Source organism: Colias eurytheme, chromosome 8, assembly GCF_061535395.1.
Source record: "Colias eurytheme isolate Ceu_HAF_F1 chromosome 8, ilColEury1 Martin Lab GWU primary, whole genome shotgun sequence".
Lineage (NCBI taxonomy): Eukaryota > Metazoa > Arthropoda > Insecta > Lepidoptera > Pieridae > Colias > Colias eurytheme.
Genome location: NC_142987.1, coordinates 8,964,177 through 8,990,405, shown reverse-complemented (window position 1 = coordinate 8,990,405; position 26,229 = coordinate 8,964,177). Strand labels below are relative to the sequence as shown.

At 33.5% G+C, this 26,229-nt stretch overlaps 1 protein-coding gene across 2 annotated transcripts; it reads right to left on the bottom strand.

Annotated features, from left to right (window-relative positions):
- Positions 1-1,830: 1,830 nt before the first annotated feature.
- On the bottom strand, positions 1,831-26,150 carry Atg18a (Autophagy-related 18a). Of its 2 annotated transcripts, XM_090104876.1 has the most exons (8): positions 25,876-26,150; positions 24,142-24,303; positions 9,520-9,610; positions 8,633-8,827; positions 7,853-8,298; positions 7,365-7,504; positions 4,848-4,907; positions 1,831-2,049 (listed from the first exon to the last, which is right to left on the bottom strand). In XM_090104876.1, exons 1-8 carry the CDS (start codon positions 25,950-25,952, stop codon positions 1,928-1,930), a joined length of 1,293 nt encoding a protein of 430 aa, XP_089961002.1. In that variant the 5' UTR covers positions 25,953-26,150; the 3' UTR covers positions 1,831-1,927. The 2 variants fall into 2 exon arrangements, with proteins under 2 accessions (XP_089961002.1, XP_089961003.1); XM_090104877.1 differs by lacking the exon at positions 4,848-4,907.
- Positions 26,151-26,229: the final 79 nt, after the last annotated feature.

Here is a 26,229-nt window from a genome sequence, read left to right as displayed (position 1 = left end):
CATCTAAAAATTTAAAAATTACTTACTCCTATGTACATTTTGACATACATACGTATATTCGGAGCCAAACTACTTACATAGTTTCATAAATATAATACATAAGGGTATATAAACCTTTCTAAAATATAAGATGATTTTTTTTTGTTATTTTTCTTCTAATGCAGGTCAAGATAAATGTCAATTGAATTAAAATTACGAGGTCGCCTCTGTTCATCATTGCAATTAATAATTAAATACAATTATTATAAACAAAAATTTAATTAACATTACACTACATACAAAATAATCATTATTATATGAAATTCTTTACAACAATACAAATTACAATAAACATTTCAACACTTTCCACAAGTTATTGAGCTAACACTAAAATAAAAATACATTTTATGATAAAACCTAATAGAAAGTGGAAAATGTATGCATCAACTTTTGGGGAGCTCCATTAGTCGAATAATGTTATAACTTATAAAATGGGGAAATCTAATAAAAATCAATAAGTAATATAATAATATCACATAATGATAAGGCTCTATCACCGAATGATGAACAGTCGGCAGAGACAAAGTCACAGAATACAACACGTCTTTAATACACCACTCACTGACGATAATATACCTTGATTTATATAAAATAAATTTTTTTTATCTGTAAATATGTACTATGATTATGTTCAAAGTTGGAATTTAAATATAAATATTACATTTAGTAATTATTGCACAACTATATGGCAGAATTATTATAAGACAGTAGGTAATACTCGAAAATTTAGTAAGCAGTTGTTCCCAGGTTTAGGAAGGAAGGGATTTGATAAAATTAATACAATAATTGCAATCAACGAAAGGACTCTAAATAAAAAAATATATATCGTGTATTGAAAAAAGGACCCATAATTTTCAATAAAAAAATGCTAATCCTAATTTAAACAAAATAATCGTGCCGTATAGTGTGCATGTATGCGTAAATATACATTTAGACATTGATATTAAAGATAACATTTAAATTTATAATAGAGTAATGAAGTATTATAATAGTGGTATATTATTCTTCATTAATATAATTTTATAATGACATTGAGGAAAAGTAAAAGCTACAATATAACACTAGGCAAGTGGATTTATTTATTTATTTATGTCGGATATGGTTATCCACTCAAAAGAATATAATATCATTTTGAAAATTCTTGACAATAGATACTATTTCCACTATTTTGACCCCCAATAACGAAACAGTGTTCAATTTTATTACAGTAACATAGTCATAAAACTTCATTACTCTATTATAGTGCAGTAGGGTAAGTTTGTAGACCAATTTCTTAATATAAGTTTTCCATTACAATTCACATCCATTGATTATAAGAATCTTATCAAAACACGAAGAAATATAGTAGATTTCTATTTATTACAACAACCATCTACATATAAATTTTTAAATAGAATTACTCCACTGTCTTTAACTACCCCACCGCACCTTGTACAATCTTTAATTTTTTATACTGTAAGAATATTATAAAGATCTATATATCTAGTTTCACATTTTCCGGATACGTTCTGTTTAGCTATTCTATTCGTTAAAATGGCATATGACGTATGTAAAACTCAATAGGCAATTAGTGAAACTTGTTTTAAACGTTTGCACAACCAGAATTCAGAATTCTACAAATTTCTTTAACATCACCATACATATAAGAATATTTAGAGCATTACAAATATCGTTAGGGCTAGTTTCACCAATGTCTGATAGCACCTCAGAGACAGCATCAGAAAGTTGCCTGTTTGACTTATATTTTCGACAATGTTCACAACTCAATATAATAATGACGAACATGAATCTTTGAAGGAATTATTAGACCATGGCCAAACAGAACACACCCCAGAACTTATGAAACCGTTTCGTAAACAATACATATTGAATCGTCAGTGTTATTTATCTATTCGGCGGTAGTATCAGGAGCACGCATGGGCGGGAAGTGTCTTGGGTCGCGGATGTCGTACGCGCCGCGCGGGGGCGAGCCCGCCAGCGCGGTGCCGAGCTCGTGCTCGCGTTCCGATTCTGAACACCGTTTGTATATTCAATTATTTGTTCTTTTTAATGGTTATGGGAGATTTTTTGGGTGATTATTGGGAGATTTTTATGCACTTTTCTATAAGATAATTTTTTATGAGAATGGGGGTGATTTTTTTAGATGGGCCATGGAACTGGTAATAAATTATGTCACACAGGTAGAATCCAATAAATATCTCGTTGTTTATACCTTCGCTTTTTTAATTCGTTTTGTACGATTCTTTATAATTATTATTTCATGGTAAAATATAGTCTGCCCTTATGAAATGCGAACGTCACATACCATCCCTGCCCCCCTAATATCACATCTGGTCACACCAAGCAATACATTGACAAAATAAGACAGATTAAAACAGTGTATAGAGAATAAGTGTTTGAAAAATTAAACTGTAATGAAAAAATGATAAAGAGTGTGGCATAACTTAAAGGCCAGTTCCAACTAGTCCCTTCATACTGAGATTAAATTGGACACACCAAAACCTTAGTGACAAAATTAGTATGTAGTTATTGAACATAAGAGAAACTTCACTAAGTCCATTAACTACATAATATTATTGACCGACACATTATATGATATGAGATGCTGAAAGAAGCATTAAATAACAACGAAACAAACAATTTATTTAAAATGGGAATAAAAATTTACATTTTGTATTAAATTTTTTCTTCCTTAATTTTTAACAAAAATTTCAGTATCTCATATTATGTAAAACAGTGTCTAGTAAAATTAAACACATATACTCCTTCACCGAAGCCTTGCTTCAAATAATCCTTCGTCAAACAGGAAGCTCATTTTAAAATCCCCCCTCTGCCTTATGGCTTATAAAATTGAAGCTAAAAGCCCCTTAGTTATGAAGTGAAACTACTATGAAACATAATATTTAAATAACTTAATTTATCAATAATTATAAAAATACACAACATAAAGATCTAAATAAAAATATGAAATATGCAACAGAAAAATACAACACATTAGAAAACATTTATCTATAAAATATATTTTTCGAACGTTATTTCTGTATGTAGCGACGCATGACGTATAAAGTTTTCCTGGTTATGCTTGAAGTTGTCGAATAATTGTAACAAAGTTATATCTAATCTAATGATCAAATTTAAAAGACTCGAGTACAGTAGTAACAACTAACAAGCACACAAGTCTTATATTACGATTCAAAGAACTTTCGTTTTTAACTTTTTGGTATTTTCAAAGTTCTAAGTACTAGCTCAAGCTCTCTTTCAAAGCATTCGAATATTTTGAAAGGACTAAAGTCCTTTCAATTTAACGATCTACATATCCAATGTTCTAAAGTATTTTCAAAGAGCCTTCGCAGAGTACTCAAGTCCTTCCAAACTCTAGAGCTCTTCCAAAGCATTCAAAGCACTTTCCAAAGTACCCGAGCATTCCCACGTACCCAGACCCAAAGTCCCCAAGTCTAGTACCTAGTGGCAAGTCCCGAGTCCCTAGTGCGTGTGTGTGCACTTACCGTCGCTACGCGTCGCCGTCGCGCCGCTGCGCCGCGTCTGCGACAAACACCGCGCTCACAACCACACGCACACCGCACTCTACTCTAGTGCTCTATTACTCTACTCTAATCCCCGATGGGGCACGCACGCTTGATGTTTCACACTTATTTGTTTGTAATTGAAATATAAAAATGATATTGCTACATGAGAAGCAATACTAAAATATAATGCCATCTCTATCTCACACTTATTCAAGAAGATATAATATGTAGAAATATAACATTTGCTCAAAATTACACAAGAAACTAATTCTTACGCCAAGTAACATAAATAAGTGATAAAATATCGAACGAACGCTGGCAAGCAAATCTTAACGCTACGTTAGTGACTAACATAAGTTACATAACCTTATAACTACTTATTGTTGTCAAAAACAGTCGTCAGCCCCCGTCAGTATGGTACCGACGAGCGCTTAGACATTGCCATATAACGAAAAGACGCCAAACAAAGCCGGGACCAAAAGCGATGGGATACAAGGGTGGGATAGGACGAATTCGACATTCGATTCGACCGATAGGACGAATTAGACTGATAAACAATTAAAAAATAGACAAGAATATAATCTAAATTGAACAGTAGAAACTTGGTTATTTTTACATAGCATTTAATTGACACTTAATAGATCATCCATTTATTAAAATAATAATTTCTATTGTTCAATAAGTTTATATTCTTGATTTCGATAGTGCGAAGCAAGCGACCTGATCGAACCCTACGCGACAACGCAGAAGGCGACGACGCGGAGGAGTGATTGGTGAGGGATTGGTTGGTTGGTGAAATGATTGAATGATGTGGGAATGATTGGTTGATGGTATCTGGAATGTGGAAAGGTTGGGTACAAAATGAAGTGTAAAAATGATAATTTAAATATTTGTTTGTTTCTATAGATGCATGTTGAACTGGTAATTTAGTGATGATACTCATTTTACTAGACTGGGTGACCGGAATGTGATCGTTTGTTCAGGATTAAAAAAGCAGGGACAGGATTTGTGAGAGACGGTGTTTGAGAACAATAACATTGAACAGGAAAATGATGGATTGCTGGATTGACGAAAAAATGATTATTCATTGGGTAAATGATTAGTCAGTGAGTCACCTGATTGATTAGTGTAAGATTGGTTGGTGGATAATCGGTCACTGGGAAAATAATTGGTGCATGATTGGATGATGGATAATTCGTCATTACTTTGATTGATGGATGATCTGTGAATGATTGGTGGGTACACAATAAGGTACATGTTCGGAAAGGCAGCTGGTTATACCTGTCATGTGGTCCGGGTGTCGGCCGCGGAGTGCGCCCGCGTAACTGCAGCCGGCCGCGACTGCGGGCACGTTACAACACGTCAGCCATTACGCGCACTACCCTAACGCTTACTAGCAACGATCACAATACTACTAGCCCTCTTTAAACACCCTGTTTTATACCTTCTACTAGCATTTTTTTTAAACTAGCAATACCGTACAGCTAGCTACTTCATTATTTGATATTGATGTAGTTTGCAAACATTTTGAGCATTTTAGAATAACTTTCTAGAGTGACGCTTTTCATCTACAACTTGTTATGCAGACTTTTAGACTGTTTACAGATTTTTTAATTACTTAGCAAGTTATTATTATCTTTTCATTAGGTTGATGACAGATTTTTGAATTCCCAAGCAAGTTGCTATTATGTTTTTTTTATATTTTACACACTTAGCATTATTATAAACTAGGAAGTTTCTACTATTTTGATGTGTTTTACTGAATACTGTTAGCAATTCTAAAACAACTTCTTTTAATTTGATTATTTTTACTACGTACACATTTATTTTGTTTTATAAAATGTGCAGCTCCTCGTACTGCGACATACAGTTTAATGTAAATATTTTAATAAATTTGCTAGAAAGTTAAAATAGATCAGTTAACTAATCCATTTCATAAACCATGTTATGTTGTGTCACTACAGTAATTTATTTTGTTTAGAAATAGCTTTCAACGTTAAATATATATCTATGATCATATTTGTGATCGTTCCAAGTAAATATCTGTATAAGAACTGTGTTGTCAAGATAACACAATATGTTTTTACAAAAAAAATTACGAAAAATGTAATTTTGTCTCTCAACATTATAAATAGCCGAATTAATGCCGAAAAAAAAAAGTCCAATTGAATTCTTTACCTAAATTAGGCGTCGTGCGGGCGTAATGGCTGAAGGGACAGAATTGTTCACAAACAATTCTTATTTGGGGAGGATGTCTATTAATAAAATTTATATAATAAAAAATATACATATACATACATAAAATTTAGAGAATTACTGCGCAAACAATTGAAATCTCTATTGGAATAAGAAAGAAATGGAGTATTCTTTGAATATGTTACGTCGGTTACAGCTACAACGTAATCACTAATAATGCTATGTAGAAGTTAGGAGAACAAAGATGTCGTGGAGTTTCCGCTAAAACAATATGCAACAAAAATCGATGACAGTTCGTGGCAAGCGGTGAACAGGGGAAGGAGTGGAGAGGATATTTCAACAAAAATAGAATATTAGACAGAAAATGACGAGACTGCTGCTAAAATGTAGGGCAGTGACGTTGGTTCTCAATCGATTGCGAGAGAAAACCACGCCGTGCCGCATTATATAGGCGATTGTATTTGCATAAGTGAGATGGAAAATCTATCTCAAAGTAAACATAAGTTAAAATAAGCAAAACAAAAATAAAATTAGTTCTTGTAAAAAAAATATAGTAAAATGTTCTAGGCACAGTTGTTATGGGGAACATAAAAATCCAAAGCTCTTTTTATATCAATATATTTTTATTAATTCCCCATAACACAGACTTTAATATATATGTATGTATATGTGTGCATACAAGAGTACAGGTATTCACTTTTCCTTTTAACTGTACACTTGAAAGCACTTTTAGAAAATGCACGTATACTCATGCAAATGTGTACATTCGATAACATAATGCTTAACTATATTTTTTTAATTAAATAAAGAATGCATGGAAGTAATGTCTGAGTTGTTCTTTTGTTATATTGTTGAGACAAGTGTATTTTAACTCATGCAATAGATAGTGTTTTATTTAAAACAGAGTCTAGAAAACTGTGTCTATTTTAATTGAGGTTAGGTGAACGCACTGGTTTGTATTATAACCAGTTATTATTTTGTGACACATATGTTCATTCATATTTATTAAAATGAGTAAGCACGTTAACATATTGTTTTGTGTGTGTTATTTATTTGTCCTCATTATTAAATGTGATTTGTCAGTATTGGTGTGTCAATATGTGTATGTGTTTATCCAACTATATCTCGTACATGATTTATGTAGAAGGTGTTTACCAGGTTATTATGTATATAAGTTTGTTGAAGTTTGTGTTCTTATTGTGTATAATATGCATTAGTCTCATTCTACGAAAATTTCTTGGTACAACTGTATAATGAAGTGTTCTAGTGCGTGTATAGTGTACACTATACGCATCAGGTGTATAAGTATGAGTGAAAGTATTTTTAGTGTATCACGTCGTATGTATAAGCGTCGTTGTAGTGTATATGCGTCGTGTTTATGTATGTTGTATAAGCGTCATCAGGTTGCACGTATGCGTGTCCGCATCGTGTTTGCGAACGTTGGTATGCGTGTTACCAGTGAGTTTGCGTGTATCTCTATGCATGAATATATATATATGTGTGTGTAATACTTTCAGCGTGTACGTGTTTTATGTCATGTATGTACATGTGTGTGTATGTACCTACATGTTTACGTGTCATGCATATGTGTGTGTGTCATACCATCAGTAGCCGGCAGTGCGGTATCTAACAGCGGGTGTGTACGCAGCAACGCACATTCACCCCCGTCGGTCGCGTCCAGGGAATACACGTATAGTACACCCTCTGACGTTGCTACTAGCAACCGAGCCGCGCGGGCCACGCTGAAATGTGACGTATGTACATTGTAATAGGGTTGCTTTTTATGTATACTAGTATATTACATAGTACGTAAAATGCAATTATTGGGAATACTAATTTAAGTGTTTAAGTAACTATACAAAATTATAATTCGATTTTTTTGAAAAGTAGTGTCAATTTAAACAACCACGTGACGTATTCTTGTCGCGGTAATCGTAAAAGAATAATCTTCTCTTGTTGTGAATCTACCTAGCATTTTTTAAGTTGAATTCTAATTTTACATTAATTTGAATCAAAAAATTTTTAATATTTTGATGTCAATTAACTATAACAATCAATAAAACATAAATACACTATCAAACGGCACGTACTTAGTAACAGCGGCGACCGCGCGACAGCCCGCCCGCGGCAGCCTCGCCGACGCGAAGGCCCGTCCCTGACTGAGCACATCGCTGACCTGCGCGGGCAGATATACGAGCCCCGCGGACAGCGTCTGCGACATCCAGTCCACCCAGCCAGGCTCGGGCAGCGCTGCAGCGGCTTCAGGCTCGCCGCCCTCCTGCAGCCGGAACACGTGCACCGTCTCCGTGTTAGACGTAGCTGCTAGGAAAGCGCCGCAAGCGCTGAACGCTAGACACGCTATCGACACACAGCGCTTCACGCCTCGACGGAACTCGTACAGGCGTGTGCGTTCGGGCACAGCGAACACGCGGATGACGGTGCCGCGCTCTGATGCGGTGGCCAGCCGCCGCCCGCACATGGACCACGCGAGGGCCGCTAGCGGGCTGTCATGCGCGCTTATCACGCACTTCGCGTTCTGGAAGATAATACTATGAATTAGAACATGATCAGAAAGATTACTATTTCATTGTAAAACAGTCAAATCTTAAATCTGTGAGACTTTTAAGAGTATATCGTTGTCAAATCCAACTATCAATGGGCTATTATTTAAAGGTGTCTAAGTGTTCCTACATACCAAAGTAATATAAATATAACAATAAAATATTTTCATTAAATTCAAAATAATAAACATCCCATTTTGACTTTCGGTGATTTTTTTAATCGCACGATTTGATGTCAACAAACATATTTTTACTCGAAATTTTTATACTTCCTAAGAATGAATCGGCACATTTCTTTCAAACACTCACCAAATGAACCGCATCAAATATCTGCACTTCGCCGACCGCACTGGAGCCGGGGTACGCCACATAGCAGTGGTCGACGCACGGCGACAGCGCGCACAGCCCGCGCGGGTTGGGCGGCGTGTCGCGGATCGTGTGCAATATCTTCATGTCGCGTATGTTGTGGATGTGCAGGGACTCCTCGAGGCATACTATCAGTCTCTGCAAGGTTTGTGGTTGGTAGAAGGTGGGAATATATTATACCCACAAATTGTTCAATAAATGATTTTTTATTTATTACTAGCTTTCCGCCCGCGGCTTCGCCCGCGTTTTCAAAGAAAAACCCGTTCCCGTAGGATTTCCGGGATAAAACCTATCCTATGTCCTTTCTCGGGTATCAAAATATCTCTATACCAAATTTCATGCAAATTGGTTCAGTAGTTAAGGCGTGATTGAGTAACAGACAGACAGACAGAGTTACTTTCGCATTTATAATATTAGTATGGATTATTTTTTAATATGGGTAGTGGGTACGCATGTGGTAAAAAAAATTAAGTATTACTAGAACTATAATATAAAATATTGGAAACACACTCGCGATATTGCTATGTCTGCTTTGTTGTATCCTTTTCCTTAAAGACTCTTTTTCTTACTGACTACGCTACTTTTATTATTCCTAATCTACCCAAGATGCCCAAACCTACTCCTGACAACTATGAAATAATAAATAATAATAAATGAAAAATAATCGATTAATCCTAATGGTACAGTGTATTGTCATAAAGCAAATGATTCTAGACCCAATACTTCCAATTCATTTTATTTCTCCATATAACTTTGACTGAATAGCAAACCATAAAATGAATTAAACTAATAAAAGAACGTTATAAAATACAAAACCAATAAAAACTTACGGAACGATTAAGTTTTACAGCCAAGATTGTATTGCTGTAGCTGTAGTTGCATATCTCTGTCCCTTTCTTGTAGTGGCACACGATCAGCTTCCTGAAATTCAATTTAAATATTTTAATGAGAGTTCTATGATATCAGAAACCGTATAAAGTTTATAGAAAAGATTTTTTTAAGTTGTGATTATTAAGTGGTCTTGTTTATTCTGTGGTAATAATAATTGTAAGCGTTGGAACTAAAGGTTCGATTTCACCCTTAGTCAGAACAGTAGTGGTTATCAAACAACTACCTAATATAAAGAAACAGAATCTATTAATGAAACAGATATAAAAAATCCCTGGTCCCACATAATACTTAAAAACAAGCGGGAAATACAGTTCAATAAAATTAAAGCCTCAGAGTCAACGGGAGTCAGATAGTCTCGCATGTATCCACAAAAAAAGTTTAGCTATGATCAATCGACGGAAAATTATCGTATTGTATTTAATCAAAATTATGCAGCTATAAGTAGTTAAATAAACCATTCACTCAGTATTTAAACAGGTTATAGCGACATTTACACTTTATAGCCGTTCAAACTTTAGGTTATTGCAAATAATAATTATTAAAAAAGACGTGGAAAACTTATGTTTTTGTACAGCATTGCAATATATGTATTTAGAAATTGTAGGTAATAAATTGGAAATTCAATGACAATCGTATCAATTTTTTTCTAAAACATAATAAAAATATGTGTTGGTATCTTTCCATTTATCAATTATTTTTCCAACTTATTTGTTTATAAAAATAAACAAATTTGAAAATTGGCCGAATGTTATCAATAATAAACATCGTACGACCAAATCACTCGTGCTATATAAAAAATCATGAAACGACCGGGTGGAAGATAAACCTAAAAAAATATGAAAATTATATATCGTTCGTTGGCTTCTAAGTTGTGCTAAATAGTACATTGACTTGATATAAATAAAAATAAAACTGCATCCTAAATTCAAACAACCTTTTGCAAGCCTCATAAGCGAAGCGTTGAGGTGGGTACTACTGTCACTTCGCGCAAAACATCTGATTTTTCAAACTTAAAATGTCTTTATGTATCATACATTGCACTTAGAGCAGGCTCCAAGGAGATGTTCGTTTGCATAAATAGCGGACCTAAATCTGACTTCTGATGTATATTGTATAGATCCCAGACATCCTATAGACAGATGTTGCCAACCAGTTTTGTGGTCCCCTTCCCCGCAACCCGGTAATTAAATATGGCATACAAAGAAAAAAATAAACATTTCCAAAACATGCCGCGTGGGGTATCAAATGAAAGAGCTTATTGAGTAGATCACGAATATATAGCATACTATAACATTTCTTACACTTTCTCTAAGATTTTTTAGAAAATTTACGAAAATGGTCCATTTTTGAGTTAACTTTAAACCACTATAGATTGAAAACTCATGAATATATTTTTTAAATTATTATTTTAAATAATTAACAATAGTCCATTGTTGACGATTCAATAGTTCGTACAGTGAAATAGTTGCATGGGGGAGTGGGGGAAGCATTCAAAGATGGCGAGTATGTTTTTAAGTTTATGCCAGAAATAAAGGCCTATACAAAAATATCGGTGTCAGGGCTTAGAATAATTATCTCTGCACTGTCGTTGTGTTTGACAGAATGAAAAATATGACAGAACATTCTTGAATCAGCCTCTTAACTTCATCAGCCTCTTCTAAACTTGAAAATATACTCGCCATCTTTGAATGCTCCCCCCACTCCCCCATGCAACTATTTCACTGTACGAACTATTGAATCGTAAACAATGGACTATTGTTAATTATTTAAAATAATAATTTAAAAAATATATTCATGAGTTTTCAATCTATAGTGGTTTAAAGTTAACTCAAAAATGGACCATTTTCGTAAATTTTCTAAAAAATCTTAGAGAAAGTGTAAGAAATGTTATAGTATGCTATATATTCGTGATCTACTCAATAAGCTCTTTCATTTGATACCCCACGCGGCATGTTTTGGAAATGTTTATTTTTTTCTTTGTATGCCATATTTAATTACCGGGTTGCGGGGAAGGGGACCACAAAACTGGTTGGCAACATCTGTCTATAGGATGTCTGGGATCTATACAATATATATCAGAAGTCAGATTTAGGTCCGGTATTTTTGCAAACGAAACTCCACTGAGAGTCCGGTCTAACTTGTAAGATAATACATACACACACATATTAAGAAAAAACACTATTTTTAACATTCATGATATTTTTGATGTCATTTTTGTTATTTAAACTAGTTAAAAAACAGTTTAAAAAAGTTCTGTCTTGGACGTCCGTGTGTCTGTATGTGCGGATCCTTTTTCTTGTTAACACGATAGCGACCGAAATACTTTACTAATCGAGTCTTTTTTTTTCTCTTACGCTTGAGTATGCTCAGGAATAGAACCCTTTCATTTTTCAGGGTCTGATTCGATGTGGTTTAATTGTTATTAAATAAACAAAAATAATAATTAATAAATAATTATTAAAAAAAATTATGAGGCGTGCACTTTTGGATTTTCCAAATTATTCTTTTTTATATATGTACTTATTTTTATTGGGGCTTTCCGTATAACTGGATTGAAACTTGTCCAACACAGACTTTGACCTTAACGATCAGCCAAATTTACCCGTAACTTAGGACACATTATAAGCTAAACCAAAACACAACTGCGTTTTAGGTATAAATCTGAAAAAACAAATTTGATGTCAGTTCTCATTTAATTAAATTACATAATCGATTAATTTTACAATAGTACATACTACAATAACTTATGTAAAGCAAAAACAAGCAACGAGCTACATTGTAGAGAAATGTGTATAACATATCAATGATAAACTCAGCACGTGGGAGTCTAGCTGTCTAGTACAAGTCTCTAACAAAGGCAAACAAAAGATCGCCAAGGCATAGTCGTAGCATTTACAATGTCGCGTTCCATATGATGAGTCAGCTTGGCCTATCTCTCGACCCTTTCCCCTCTTATATCATAGTGACACGCGTACGTTGGTTCAGTATTTACATAAGTCCCGCAAAATTGCCAAGTCATGAATCCCAATACGAAAAGGGTTTGAACGTCCTTTCTCGCAATTAAACTTGTCCCAAGTAAAATGTCAACGAACTGCGTTATCTAAAAAAAGATTTACCAGAAAATAAACAATACGCTGTTGATAAGGAGTGATTATGTACATCGATGTATTTACAAGAAACGAAGTGATTTTGCCTTTCTAAATCGTTAAAATGTGCAGATAAGGAACCTTTTATTTACTTTTGGAGACGAGCATTGACCTAGGTAGAAGATGGATGGATGGAATATAGGTGTTGCGTTTGTACACAGCGCGTTATTATGATTCCGATAAGAGATTGTATAATCGTGCTGGTGGATTAGTTCATATCATGAAACAACATGTATAACAGTCTGACACGAGCGTTGATAATTTATGATTGGGTGCTGACAAGATTTCCAGGAAGCTGACTTCTAGATAAGTAGGTTAGAGGACGTAGGTGTTCTGAAGGTGATATTGTAAAGCCACATCGAAGCAAGCGAGGAATACATTCCTCTTGCTAAGAATAAAATTAAGAAAAAAATATTCCTTTGTGTTTTAAAGAATTCAAACTTCTAAGGTTCCACTTAAGGTAAAGCTCGATGAACTGTCGAGACTTGATTCATTGTTATGACTATACCTTATTCTATTTTTATTCTGCCGTCTGCGATACCCAAAATAGTCTCAAATAAAGAATTGGAAAGTTACTATGATAGCTGACGAATTAACTCGTTTTTCGAGTTTTAACTTCGCAGTTTTATCTGGCGAAATTTTAACCTCAATACGATATCCTACATAATATTATGTTGTTTAACATGGATCGATATAATGTATTCATTAACAAGTTATCATCTGGAACAATAATACTCTCAATTACTAATATTAAGTGAACCACGTCGCGAGAAATAGGTCATAACGTTATCAGAGAGCATTAAGACTTATCGACTACGCAGTAAATACGTCATATGCTGATGTATTCAGTTAACTAACCTTCTTACTTTGCATATCTATGTTTTTTCTGGGGCAAAATTTTACATTTTCTATTAGTTTTCTATCGAGTGTTGCGTCTAAAGACAAATGTTTCTCCAGAAATCCAAGAAAAGTTAGGCAATTTAGACCCAAGTAGGTACCCAGGGAATTTCCTCCAAATTTGGTTGTTTACATAGCAAATTTGCTTCTAACTTATCAGAAAGGTTATTTCGTTTATCAGATACCAATTGACTTTCCAATTACATTTGTTTGTCCTCCAGTCATACATATTGATGAATATACAATCTCAATGCCTTTAAGACAAAGGGCATCTCCATAAAATGGCCACAAGGGAAACATTCGAAAAGGTATTACAGCTTTGCATAATATTACGAATTGCTCCAAATTACCAAATTTTACCAAGAACTTAATCCTTGAAAAGGTGCACTGTCTTCATGATATTTATTATTCATGGCAATATAAACCGGTTCTGACAGCTGGTAAGTAAAATATGGCATATTTCTTTGTCTACTGTAATTATATTCTTACAATAAATAATATTATTGATACGTAATAACATAAAGTTAGACGTAATTTTCTATTATTCCCCTCAGATAAACGTGTGACGAACGTTATCGATGCACGTGCCACCTGACGTCATATCGTGGTTTAGTTAAATCCATAGCATTTGGGTTAACAATAAATCAGGAAATAGCTGTATTTAAAGCCGAATTCATAAGCGAAAATATACATATAAAAGCCATGGGTTTCGCTGCTAGAAATCTGCTTAGTTTAATGAACTACAGTTTCTTGAGACACCAAAGATGTCTACTACTTCTACTAACAACGTAAAAATATATTTGAGTTATGACATAATATTTCGATATTTCAACTAATTGTTTACTAACGAGGAAACGTGTCATTAGGGGAACGATACGTGTCAGCTGTTATAATCGAAAGTAAATATCTTGTTGATAGGTTAAGGTCAAATTTAAACGTCCATATGTAATAAAGGTATTGGAAAGGCTTTATGGATGATCTCACAGAATGATGTTCTCTTTGAAAATTTGAGCAAGTTAGTTGAATTACTTCTCCATCCTTCACTTCCAATTTTATTTTCATCAGTCAAAAGTAGTTGTTCCGCTTTAATTGTAGGAGCTTTTGAGCTATTGACAAAGACAAGACAATAAAATGCCTTACCAAAGTCGTTCTATAGAATTCTATACAACTTCTCCATAAATGTTTATTCAGATATCTTTTCCACAGCAGTACTGGATCTATAGCGCTACACTGATAACCTCGCAGAGCTTTCCGTCTCCAAGTGACCTAGTTCTTAGTCTATTTAAATACCGTCAACTTTATTTATTTAATCACGTTATTTATTAACATAATATTGTTTTGTTAACGCTGTTAATGGTTTATGTGAAAGTTCAGTATCTCTTTACTAGATTGTGTGTGGACGAATAGTATGCCCAATTGATACAACAACGTACTGCAAATGGCATGCATAAGAAAAGTACAGCATGTTCTGTGGTTATAATAATTCAGCATTTCAATTGAATAATAAGATAAAGATGGCTATCTGTCCAGATAGCCATGCGGGTAATTTTAATCTTGTATGACATCTCATACAATAATCACTCCGAAATATCCTTGCTAAATGAAAGTACATATATTGTACAAAAACCCAAGTTAGTTTAAAAGCTAGGTACGATAATACATTAAAAGTGTTCTCAGAATGATCTGATTATTGATTAATCGACATCACACATCTCGCAGGAAAAACTGAAGAGAAGCAATGTCTTTTGTTCTCTTGCCGCGATAATTAAATGCGCAAATGTATGCGATTACTTAGAACAAATGATTGCATCATATCCTTTATTTTTCATTATCTACAATAACAAAATAAAAGTACAATGCGTACAAATCAGCTTGAAATATCGTTTTTATTCTGGCACAGCTGTTCGCGGCACCGGTTCCAATAATTTATTGAAAATATTTACAAATCCGAATGGGTGGTACATCGATTGAATTTTTAAAATACCGACTACAATCTTGAGTGTATGTAATGTTTATTTAAAATATACAGAACAATTTTCAATACAATCTGAAATATAATATTTGCTACCTATAAGGCCTGACTCTACAAAATATATAGAGTCAGGCCATTCAGGTAAGTTTTCTATATCCTTAACATAATGTCAGCTCAGAACTAAATTGGGTAAACAGGATGTGGGTCTTTCTGAGAGATCTGATTTACGTCTTAATTTTCGTTTGCAATAAAACCAAAAAAGAAGAAACCAAAATTAACTGCAATAGATAAAGAAATAAAGATGCATGTAACTTACTGTATTTAAAGCGGATCTTTAGCTAGTTTACTTCTTACATAGGTACATCAGCTGATAAGATCATTAAATTATTATTTACTAGCGGTCCGCCCCGGCTTCGCCCGTGGTACATATTTACGTTTTCTCTACATAAGAACCATCCTCGTACTTCAATGAATATAATAGAAAAGAATTATCGAAATCGGTTCAGCCGTTCACACGTGATGCCGTGACAACGCGAAACGGGTGCAGACCCGCCGCCTTTTTATAGCTCCCGCCGCGAAGCGCGTCGAACGCGGCAACTGATACACAAAAATAATCCTTATGGCATGATTCTGTATTCTCGCGCGATGACTTATAGCGTATTTCATTTATAACTTTGGTGTTTCTACACCGATTTACATGATTCTTTTACTATAACCTGCCCAGGAGTATGAAGAATAATTGTGCCAAATTTGGTTAAAATCCGTCGTGTAGTTTTTGTTTCTATAACGAATATACAGACAGACAGACAGACAGACAGACAAAAATTTTACTGATTGTATTTTTGGCATCAGTAGCGATCCCTTATCACCCCTTCATAGTTTTTTTTTAAATATATTTCATGTACAGAATTGGCCACTCTACAGATTTATTATAAGTATAGATGACTAAGTTCTATATTTCTGGCGTGTTGCAATTAGTGTGTTTATATAAGAATAACCATATTTTACCTGAAGCATAGAAAGTATAATTAATCTTCTAGTTTAATGTTTTCATAACGTTTAACATTGAAAAGTAACTTCTATTCTTGTTGATTCAAAAAGTTTCGAAATAAACGCACCTTATTCATAATGAAATAAATATGTTAACAAAACGTATACTAAATAAACGTAAACAAAGCAAATTGTACACATTATCTCGATTAGTGTAGTATCACTCACTCGTTGAACCTTGGTAACAGTCAGTAGTCACGCAAGCATATTTATAAAATTTTATTTAACAATACGTTTAATATTGAGTTTCCTAACCTGTCGTACGGTTCACTAAACCCTAAATTATAAAGATATCAATAAATTATTGCATACATTTTTAGAACAAGTTAGAAATGCTAATATTAATTTAGCTCATTTGATATCAAACACTAGCTGTGCCCGGGCGGTTTTACCCGCATTTCTCCGCTCCTATTGGTCTTAGCGTGATGATATAGAGCCTATAGCTTTCCTCAATGAATGGGCTATCAAACACTGAAAGACCAGTTCGAATCGGGGCAGTAGTTCCTGAGATCTGTGACTTCATGCAAACAAACAAATTCTTCAGTATTAAAATATTAGTATAGATTATTTTCGTATGTTTCGCTTTATCGCGTAACGCTCACGCCATATTATTCGAGGTCGCGTATGATAATCGTGCAAATAATTTGAATTAATTTGTGTATAAACAACATCTATAACGTAGTGTTTTGTTTCTTTTATACGCATCGCTTATTAATAATAAGAAATTTGAGTAGTAACTAACTAAAATGTTTTTATTTTTGTTTTTGAGTATTCTAGTTGCCTATTACTATCATTCAGAGCTTAGGTTATCGATATCGATGTTGTTTATTTCCAATTTTGTACTGGAAATATTTTGTTTAGCTTTGAAATTTTGCATACTTATAATATAATATACAAACAAAAACATAGATAAATCTATTTAAACAGCTCTACAATATGAATTACATATTCTGAAATTATTTTACTATTTCCAAGAGCAAAGTCATTCAAAACATTTACTATCAGGTAAATACCACAAGCTCTATGATAATTAGATAGCACATTATCGTAACAATACATGTCATTATGCCTTATGGCCGTATCAATCTACGCGCTAAGGTCACCGTCATATGAATAACATTATCAAATACAATTAGCTTCCTCATTACTATATTTAATATTTTATATAGTAAAAACGCTTTAAAAATGTTTGGTCATTATTTTTTCGGTATGAATTATATTCATTCCACTACACAAGTGTGAACATGATCTTATTGAATTAACATAATATTACAAATGGGAGATTAGTACTCAGTTGAGAACAAGAAACAGTTTATACTTTAAAAGTAATTGGCTAGCGTTTCCATTGTGTATAATTTAAGCGATTCAGAAATTATCTCCTGTATACAACCAACCACAGCGGTGTTATATCCAGGGTGAACCTTCAGTTCACCCACGCGTCCGCGTTAAAATGTAGAAGCCCTTCTGGCTAACATTGAGAGACACCACACAAAAAAAAGCTGTTATAACAAGAGGTAGGTTATAATTTGAACGAAGGAATAAATCGCGTTTTAAACCTGTTCAAAAACTGACAGTAAAAATTTATCCAGAAAAATTATCAAAAGCGTTTTATAGTAGCATTTCATATATGGGTAAGTAATAGAATATCGTGTAGTCAATCAACAAACATTCACATTACTAAGTTTTTGCTGTACACCGATTTTAAATTATAACTATTTATGATCAATTTAACACAAAGACGAGTCCCTAAGCGGCGCACTGTGGGGAATAACTTTATGAGTCAACTCATGTACGATTGTATAATATTTATTATTTATAGCTACCAGTTTTTGCGGAATGTCAAAAGTTAGGGTGGAGGCACACGATGCGTTGCGGCGGCGGTGCGGCGCCGGAGCGGTGTCGCTGCGTCGTCTTACATAGAAATATCTGTGGCATGTCACACGATGCGCTCCGGCGCCGCACCGGACTTGTAACCACCAAGACGAGGCGGGGAGGGGTGAATGCGGTGCGACGTCGGAGCGGCACCGCTCAGTTGTCTTGCATCACAAGGAAGGACACGCTGTGCAACGCTGCTACGACGCCGCTGCGACATAAAAACGTTACGGCGCCGCACCGCTCGTGTGCCCACTGACACGGTGAAATCTTTGCGGTGCGGCGCCGCAACGCATCGTGTGCCCCCGCTCTTAGGGAACAAATGACATGCATTTCATATCCTAAAGAAGGCACTGCGAACTGTTTCCAATTTTTTTTAAGTTCCATCTTTCTATTATCTATATGCATATCAAATCTGTAACGTTATTTACACCTGATTAATTAGGTACTAGACAGACATACTTAATAAAATTGCAGTACACATGTAGTAAGAATACATTAAAATATTTAATATAGTGAAACTAATATTCCAAAAAATGTAGCGATACAAATATGAAAATATCTCACAATCGTGAGCAAAAATAAAGTATAAATCTCAAAGGAAACTAGCACAAGATGTCTAGTTGAATATTCTGATAAAAGAAAGTTTCTGCATAAATGCAGACAGAGAATCTTATCTTTGAAAAAAATGAGCTGTCGTTCAGATAGGTAATATTTTAAACCTGTATTTGTTATAATTTGCTTATTAAAAAACCGCGGAAAGATACGGGTTGTTTAAGCGGCTTAAGAAATATGATTTACGATGTTGTTTGAGGAAATATCTACAAATTTGTAGTTTGATATAATAATTGTAGACTAATTTCATTATACAATATAGTAATACCAAGCTTGTTAATATTTAACATTGTTAATACGTAATTGTATACACAAATCTATCATTTACATTCATACTGTCAGTTACTCTTCTAGCAGCATTTGAATCACACCGTCATCGTAAGCCAGACGTCATCGAAGTTCCTCGTTATCTAGTACCAGTCAGTACTATCAACATCGCCATCTAATAGAAAAGCCGACAACAGCTGGCGTGTTTCTTGGACATCAGCTGGCTATGGCATTAATCCTAGAGATTATTCCATAGATACAGTATCATATTACCTAGCTACTACGCAGCTTTTACTCATAAAGAAATTAACTCCACCTTGTGTACGGAAATAAGCAATGAGATAAGGTTAATATATGCTATCGTAAATCGTACAGTTATAACGTTATTTGAGGCGAGTGAATGTCTCGGTCAAGAGCGACCTGTCTATATACGCGATACGTTACGAATCAACATTAATGAATATTGAATAATAAATGGTATAAAAATAAGTTATACGTCACACTGTTACAACGAAAGCATCATTTTAATATTTAATTAATTATATTATCGCTAGAAACTAGAAATTTAAGTGGAATTTGTTACGATAACTTAAGTATTATAAGCGTTTAGTTGAATACGCAAAAAAGTTATTTGCATAGGTATGGTTTAAAGTTTAAACTTTAATATAAATGGACAAAAACGGCATCCTTGATACGAATTTTATATTATAACAATATTAACAATTTAGAAAAATTAAAATTTCTGTATAATCACAGTCAACAAACAATAAAAATAAATCCTTTGAAATAAATGACGTGAGTCGTAATCCCTACTAGGATCGGACGATGGTAGAAATTCGACCTCCCCATACTATCGATTCTCACCTGTGATTACATACATTCGACAAATCTGATTCATAATACCAAAGCAACGATAATTATATCATTGCGATTTGCGATACGAAGACACTAAAACACGCAAACAAAACATTTTTACGTATTTTTTAATACGTTCGAAATACGTAGTTATTCGTGAAAAACAAGTTTCAAAAACACATTTTCAATGTCCGTCTGTGGATAATATCGTTTGATGTTAAGTTATCAAAATACATTACTATTCTGTAAATACTTATCGTTTTCTGGAAGTCGTACTATGAAAAGAAACGTATTTTTATATATTTTTATTTTTGTTATGCAAATATATTTACCTAATATGTATAAAAAACACGTAATATTTTTATCTTATTATCTTAAAATGTTTTTACATGTTTACCTACTGAATACTGATCATTCAAATATTCAGTTATTTCAATACATATTTTTATTACTAACATGAAAGACTAAATAATATATTCGCATTATATTTATTTACGAAGATATATATTTTTATCATTGAACATAGGGCAGTGAGTGAACTGAGGACATAAGAAGGATAGATTACATTATACACAAAAAAAACACACTAACTAAGCGAGAAATTTATTCCATAAAAGGTGAAACAAAAAACACAAACTCAAATAAACAAATAATTTGAAGATTCTTGTTATGAATACCACTCGATAATAATCCATACTAATATTATAAATGCGAAAGTAACTCTGTCTGTCTGTCTGTTACTCAATCACGCCTAAACGGGCGGAAACCTAGTATCAATATATGCTCAAAATTTAATTCACTGTGAATATAATAAGACGTCAATGACTGCAATGACCTCTTTTTTAATACTATTATACCTCGTACAACTTTTACAATTGAAATATATATTGTATAAAGTTAAAATATAGAACACTGTTAACTCTAAACCGTTAAAAGTATTTTTCCACCTTCTTTCTAGAGCAGTTGGATAAAAAGGTCGGTATAATTCATGACACTTTTAATTGGTCTCAATTAGTACGAATCTTCACTAATCTTCCTAAATACACTACATTACACAAAACATACGATACATTAGTTGCAAATACACTTGAGTCAATTCGACAATGAATTCTAATAAGATCTTTGGTAATAATAATCCCACGCACATTCGCTTTAAGGCCACAAAAATTGCTTAAGGTTAACTCTAAACTGCGGTCATGTTATCTAGCTCAATATTTGAATATTTTCTAAGTCATTCACTGCAAACAAAAAAGCAATAAAACCCTGAATCGATAACGTCCATCGCAGACAAAAAGGAGAGCTTCACAAACATTGTTTTTAGAATGGTCTACATAATAAAACTGGCGATAACATTTAAAAGCGCGAATTTTATTACCCGTAGGACAAAAAGTACCTGTATTTATAATACTGGTTTCACCCTCGTATAGAATAACAGTAAAGCCTTAAACAACACAAAGGAATACTAAAGTTTAACGACCCTTTATAAGGATATGAATCTTCGCGTGTTCTTTATTAAAATGGTGAAAGATTTGCCGTTATTTCTACTCATACCTGAGTGAAGTCGCAAAAACAGACCATTACTGCAATATAATTATTCGTAACAAATAACAATTATATCGCTATACCCTATTATCTGACACTCCCATAAAGATATATTATAGTCATTTATTAGTATGTTCAAAATTATAAATAACAAAATTATTATTTGTATATGAATAGACATTTATTTCTGGAACGGCTATTTACTCGACGTAACCAGATAAATGACGATTCCAAAAAGTAACCAGACGAACCCAATAAATGATTTTCATTGCATTTACCTATAATGAGACTAAAATTATCTCCGCCCGATATTTCAAGCTAAAATCAAAAGTTTCTCTCAGTCAGCGCGGCGTCAGAAAAATCTCCCAAAATAGAGTAGAACTCTAGATACTAAAAATAGATCATTTGACATAGGCGACGACAAAGGTCGCTACGTAACTGTTGCTAAATACTTCATACTAGCTGTGCCTTGCGGCTTTACCAGCATTGCTCTGCTCCTGTTGGACTTAGCTTGATTATATATAGCCTTCCTCGATAAATGGGCTATCTAACACCGAAGAATTTTTCAAATCGGACCAGTAGTTCCTGAGATTAGCGCGTTCAAACAAACAAACAAACTCTTCAGATTTGTAATAATTATAGATTTAGTCAAGGATAGCAGCACAGGGTTACCACGATAGTGTGATATGCATTTTCCTTCACAATGCTGTACAAATGTATTCTATTAGAATTAGCCTATTTGTGTCTATGTTTCATGTATTATTTATCATTTATACCTACTCATATTTATTATCATTTATCAATAATCCATTACGCGTTCTTATTTGTATACATAATAAATATGTAATAGTAACATTCTTTTCGCTTGCCAACATCTAACTTTCTGGCAAAGAAATAGATAGTTTGGAAAATCCAAAAGTGCACGCCTCATAATTTTTTTTTAATAATTATTTATTAATTATTATTTTTGTTTATTTAATAACAATTAAACCACATCGAATCAGACCCTGAAAAATGAAAGGGTTCTATTCCTGAGCATACTCAAGCGTAAGAGAAAAAAAAAGACTCGATTAGTAAAGTATTTCGGTCGCTATCGTGTTAACAAGAAAATCCTCCGCACATACAGACACACGGACGTCCAAGACAGAACTTTTTTAAACTGTTTTTTAACTAGTTTAAATAACAAAAATGACATCAAAAATATCATGAATGTTATAAATAGTGTTTTTTCTTAATATGTGTGTGTATGTATTATCTTACAAGTGCAATGTATGATACATAAAGACATTTTAAGTTTGAAAAATCAGATGTTTTGCGCGAAGTGACAGTAGTACCCACCTCAACGCTTCGCTTATGAGGCGTGCAATATTTCAGAGTAAAACATTTAAGAGAGAATTACTTCATATTAAAGAACATTAGAGAAGGGCCTTATTAGACAAACCCTCAAACATTTCTTTATGGGGTAATAAATACTGATACAATATAAATAGATATATTATCTGATTACTATTTTCGCTAATGGTATTAAGATAAGATTATTTCCTAAGTCAAGTTTATGAATCTAAATCGAAGAAGTTAAAGAAAATTTATTTACAGAATTTACGAAAATAGATACTTATAGTTAATATGTTACAGTATAATGAATGTCCGTATAGTTTAGTAGTCATTAATAAAGAAATATAATTTCTTATTTAACCCATTGAGCCCCAAACGGCCCGATCGGTCCACGACACAATAGATTTTCTATTGTGTCTGTTATTCCCGGGTCTGAGTTATTAAAATGACTCAACATTATTAAACTTCATTACAGTGAGTTGTGCAACACTATTAAGATTATTTATACATCAATTAATGACAACAGTATTATACATCTTTTTCACATTCAAATCGACTTAAAAAATGCCTTGTTTGTTTTATTTTTGTGTATATGAAGTTACGAACATTTCTATTGTATGTTTGACCATATAGAAATGACAGGTAATATAATAATATGTTGATTGAAAGTTAGTACTCTATCTTACACTATTTACAGAGACAAAGTCCAAAAAGATCTGGACATTCTTCAAATAGAAGACCTCAACACCAGGGCGCTAATGTGTAAAACCTGGAAACTTTTGTGTTGGAGGTCAAGATCCTATTTTGCTCTTTGAAGTTGATGAATTATTTTACTAATAATTCATACAACAAATATTCTTGCCTACCAATCATTAAGTGACTGATTTTTTATGTAATAGTTCATAAGATGAACTGGGTTAAGTCTATGTTGACTAGTAAGTCAACTATAGCCCTAAGTGTATTATTACCCGTGTATTATTACCAATTTCTTCAGCTATTATAAGACTAACCTGGGAGCTGAAACAGTAACAATCGCCACCAGCGAACTGCTGAACAGTCGGTCAACAAGACACGTCTCCTGGCCGGAGCGGCTCGCATATATCTCTTCGACTCCATCATCGGGCGTTAGCGCAAACAAGTGGTAACCACTACTGCTACCGGCTACTAGTGAGCTGTAACAAAATTAACACATGTTACATTCACCAAATGTCATTTTATATTGGTATGGTAATATGTGGTAGTAAACGTGAAGACCTCTATCCTGTGGAGTAAGGGGCAGATGCATTACGCATGTACATCTGTTTCAGTGATTGATTTTTATTTAGGGACTAGCTTTCCGCCTGTAGTTTCGCCCGCGTTTTCAAAGAAAAACCCGCATAGTTCCTGTTCCCACGGGATTTCCTGGATAAAAACTAGCCTATATTACTCGTGGATAATGTAGCTTTCGAATGGTGAAATAATTTTTAAAATCAGTCCAGTAGTTTATGAGCCTATTCATTACAATCAATCAAACAAACTTTTCCTCTTTATAATATTAGTGTAGATAAGTAGGTGAAAAGAATATTTTGTTGTTATGTGAATAATTGGTCTTAATTTTGGCATCATCAGAGTAAATATTTAGTAATCAGGAAAGAGCCTAGAACTAATATCTCACATATCATGTTAGGTTAATCTGTTTTGTTTTTAAGGAAGAAGTATTCAAGGTCAGCTTAACCAAAAAAATTAGTCCTCATAGAAAATTTAGCTGTGTTGAATTATTAAATGTAGTTTAAACCTATATTGCTAGTGTTGTAATAAGATTATTAAAGTTCGAAAAAATAAGTGCTCTATTAAGTTACCCTTGACTTGACTTTTTAGATATACCTATGACCTCAACTGTTTTAAACATTTTTGTAAGAAAATGCTGTGTGTACTGTGTATGAACCAAAGTTGGATGTATACAAAATTATAACCTTCATACCTCACATGATATAAGAATTATAAAAATAGATGAAGTGTTTTTTAATAAAAAAATACCTATGCTGATATTTTAATTACTTTATGAATAAACAAAAAAAATTAAAACTGAAAAATTGTAACCAAGTTAAATGTAATTAAAATTTTATAAATTATTAAAAAAAAACAACACTGCCACTAAATGGTTTACAGTTTACAATAAAAACCATTTCCATCATCATTATACTTTAAGTAATATTAACTAAGAATAAAATAAAAACAAACTTTATTTATTGATTAATATTATCAATAATGCATCACATACAGTGGCTTATCTCAAGAACAATAATTAAAACAATCGTTTTCCTAGTATAGGAGGAAACTTCATACTAACCATAACAAAAGTCAGCTGTTTAGAATACAAACATAGATATTGATGTACCTATAAAAGAGGCCAGGATCGTTAACCGAAGGCTGTGGCAGATACATAGGGGAAGGCACTTTTAACTTCCGTTGATAAAATACGATGTTTACAATTAGCTCTTGAAAATGGTTACGAAAACATTGGCAATGACATATTGCATCATCGCCAAGCCTAACTAACTGCGTTTCTAACTGAGGCAGCGTTAAAACGTGACTCTTTCGCGGTTTAGCAACTACCAAACTCGATACTACAGCCTTGACGTTCATTATTGTATCAAAATATATTTTATTTTTATTTATATTTTGCAGCCGTAAATAAATAAACGCTTTCTGAAAGTGTTTCCATTTATGTAACAGGCATAACAAATGAATAGACGTCCACTTACGTGCAATCCTGGTTAAATTGTACAAAAATTCCTCCTGCATTTGATCCCTCTGTGCTATTACCTCCTCCCAAACTCATTGGAACGTTCGTAATTACGATTTTTTTTAAACTAATTTATATTATCGTCATACACGCACTACGACCTTTGTTACCACGCACAAACAGTCAATCACCAGATGTAAATAATAAAAACTTGAATATTCGTCACAAGCTTAATTTTTGACACAAAGAACGACCTTGCTGACTGCTAAAAACAAGCCCCCTCCCGCACACAGTTTTGCCATTCGCCATCAATTTTTGCTTCAACATATTGATAGAAGTTGCCAGTATTAAAAATCTCAATTGCAGAGAAGTA

Bases quoted from the DNA above. Each gene is read 5' to 3' on its own strand.
- Atg18a (XM_090104876.1), bottom strand. From the start codon at position 25,952: ATGAGTTTGGGAGGAGGTAATAGCACAGAGGGATCAAATGCAGGAGGA. The intron at 8,828-9,519 runs GTAAGTTTTTAT...CAAACCTTGCAG, and splicing joins CTGTAAAACTTAATCGTTCC to AGACTGATAGTATGCCTCGA. The intron at 2,050-4,847 runs GTATAACCAGCT...AACGGTGTTCAG, and splicing joins ACACCCGGACCACATGACAG to AATCGGAACGCGAGCACGAG.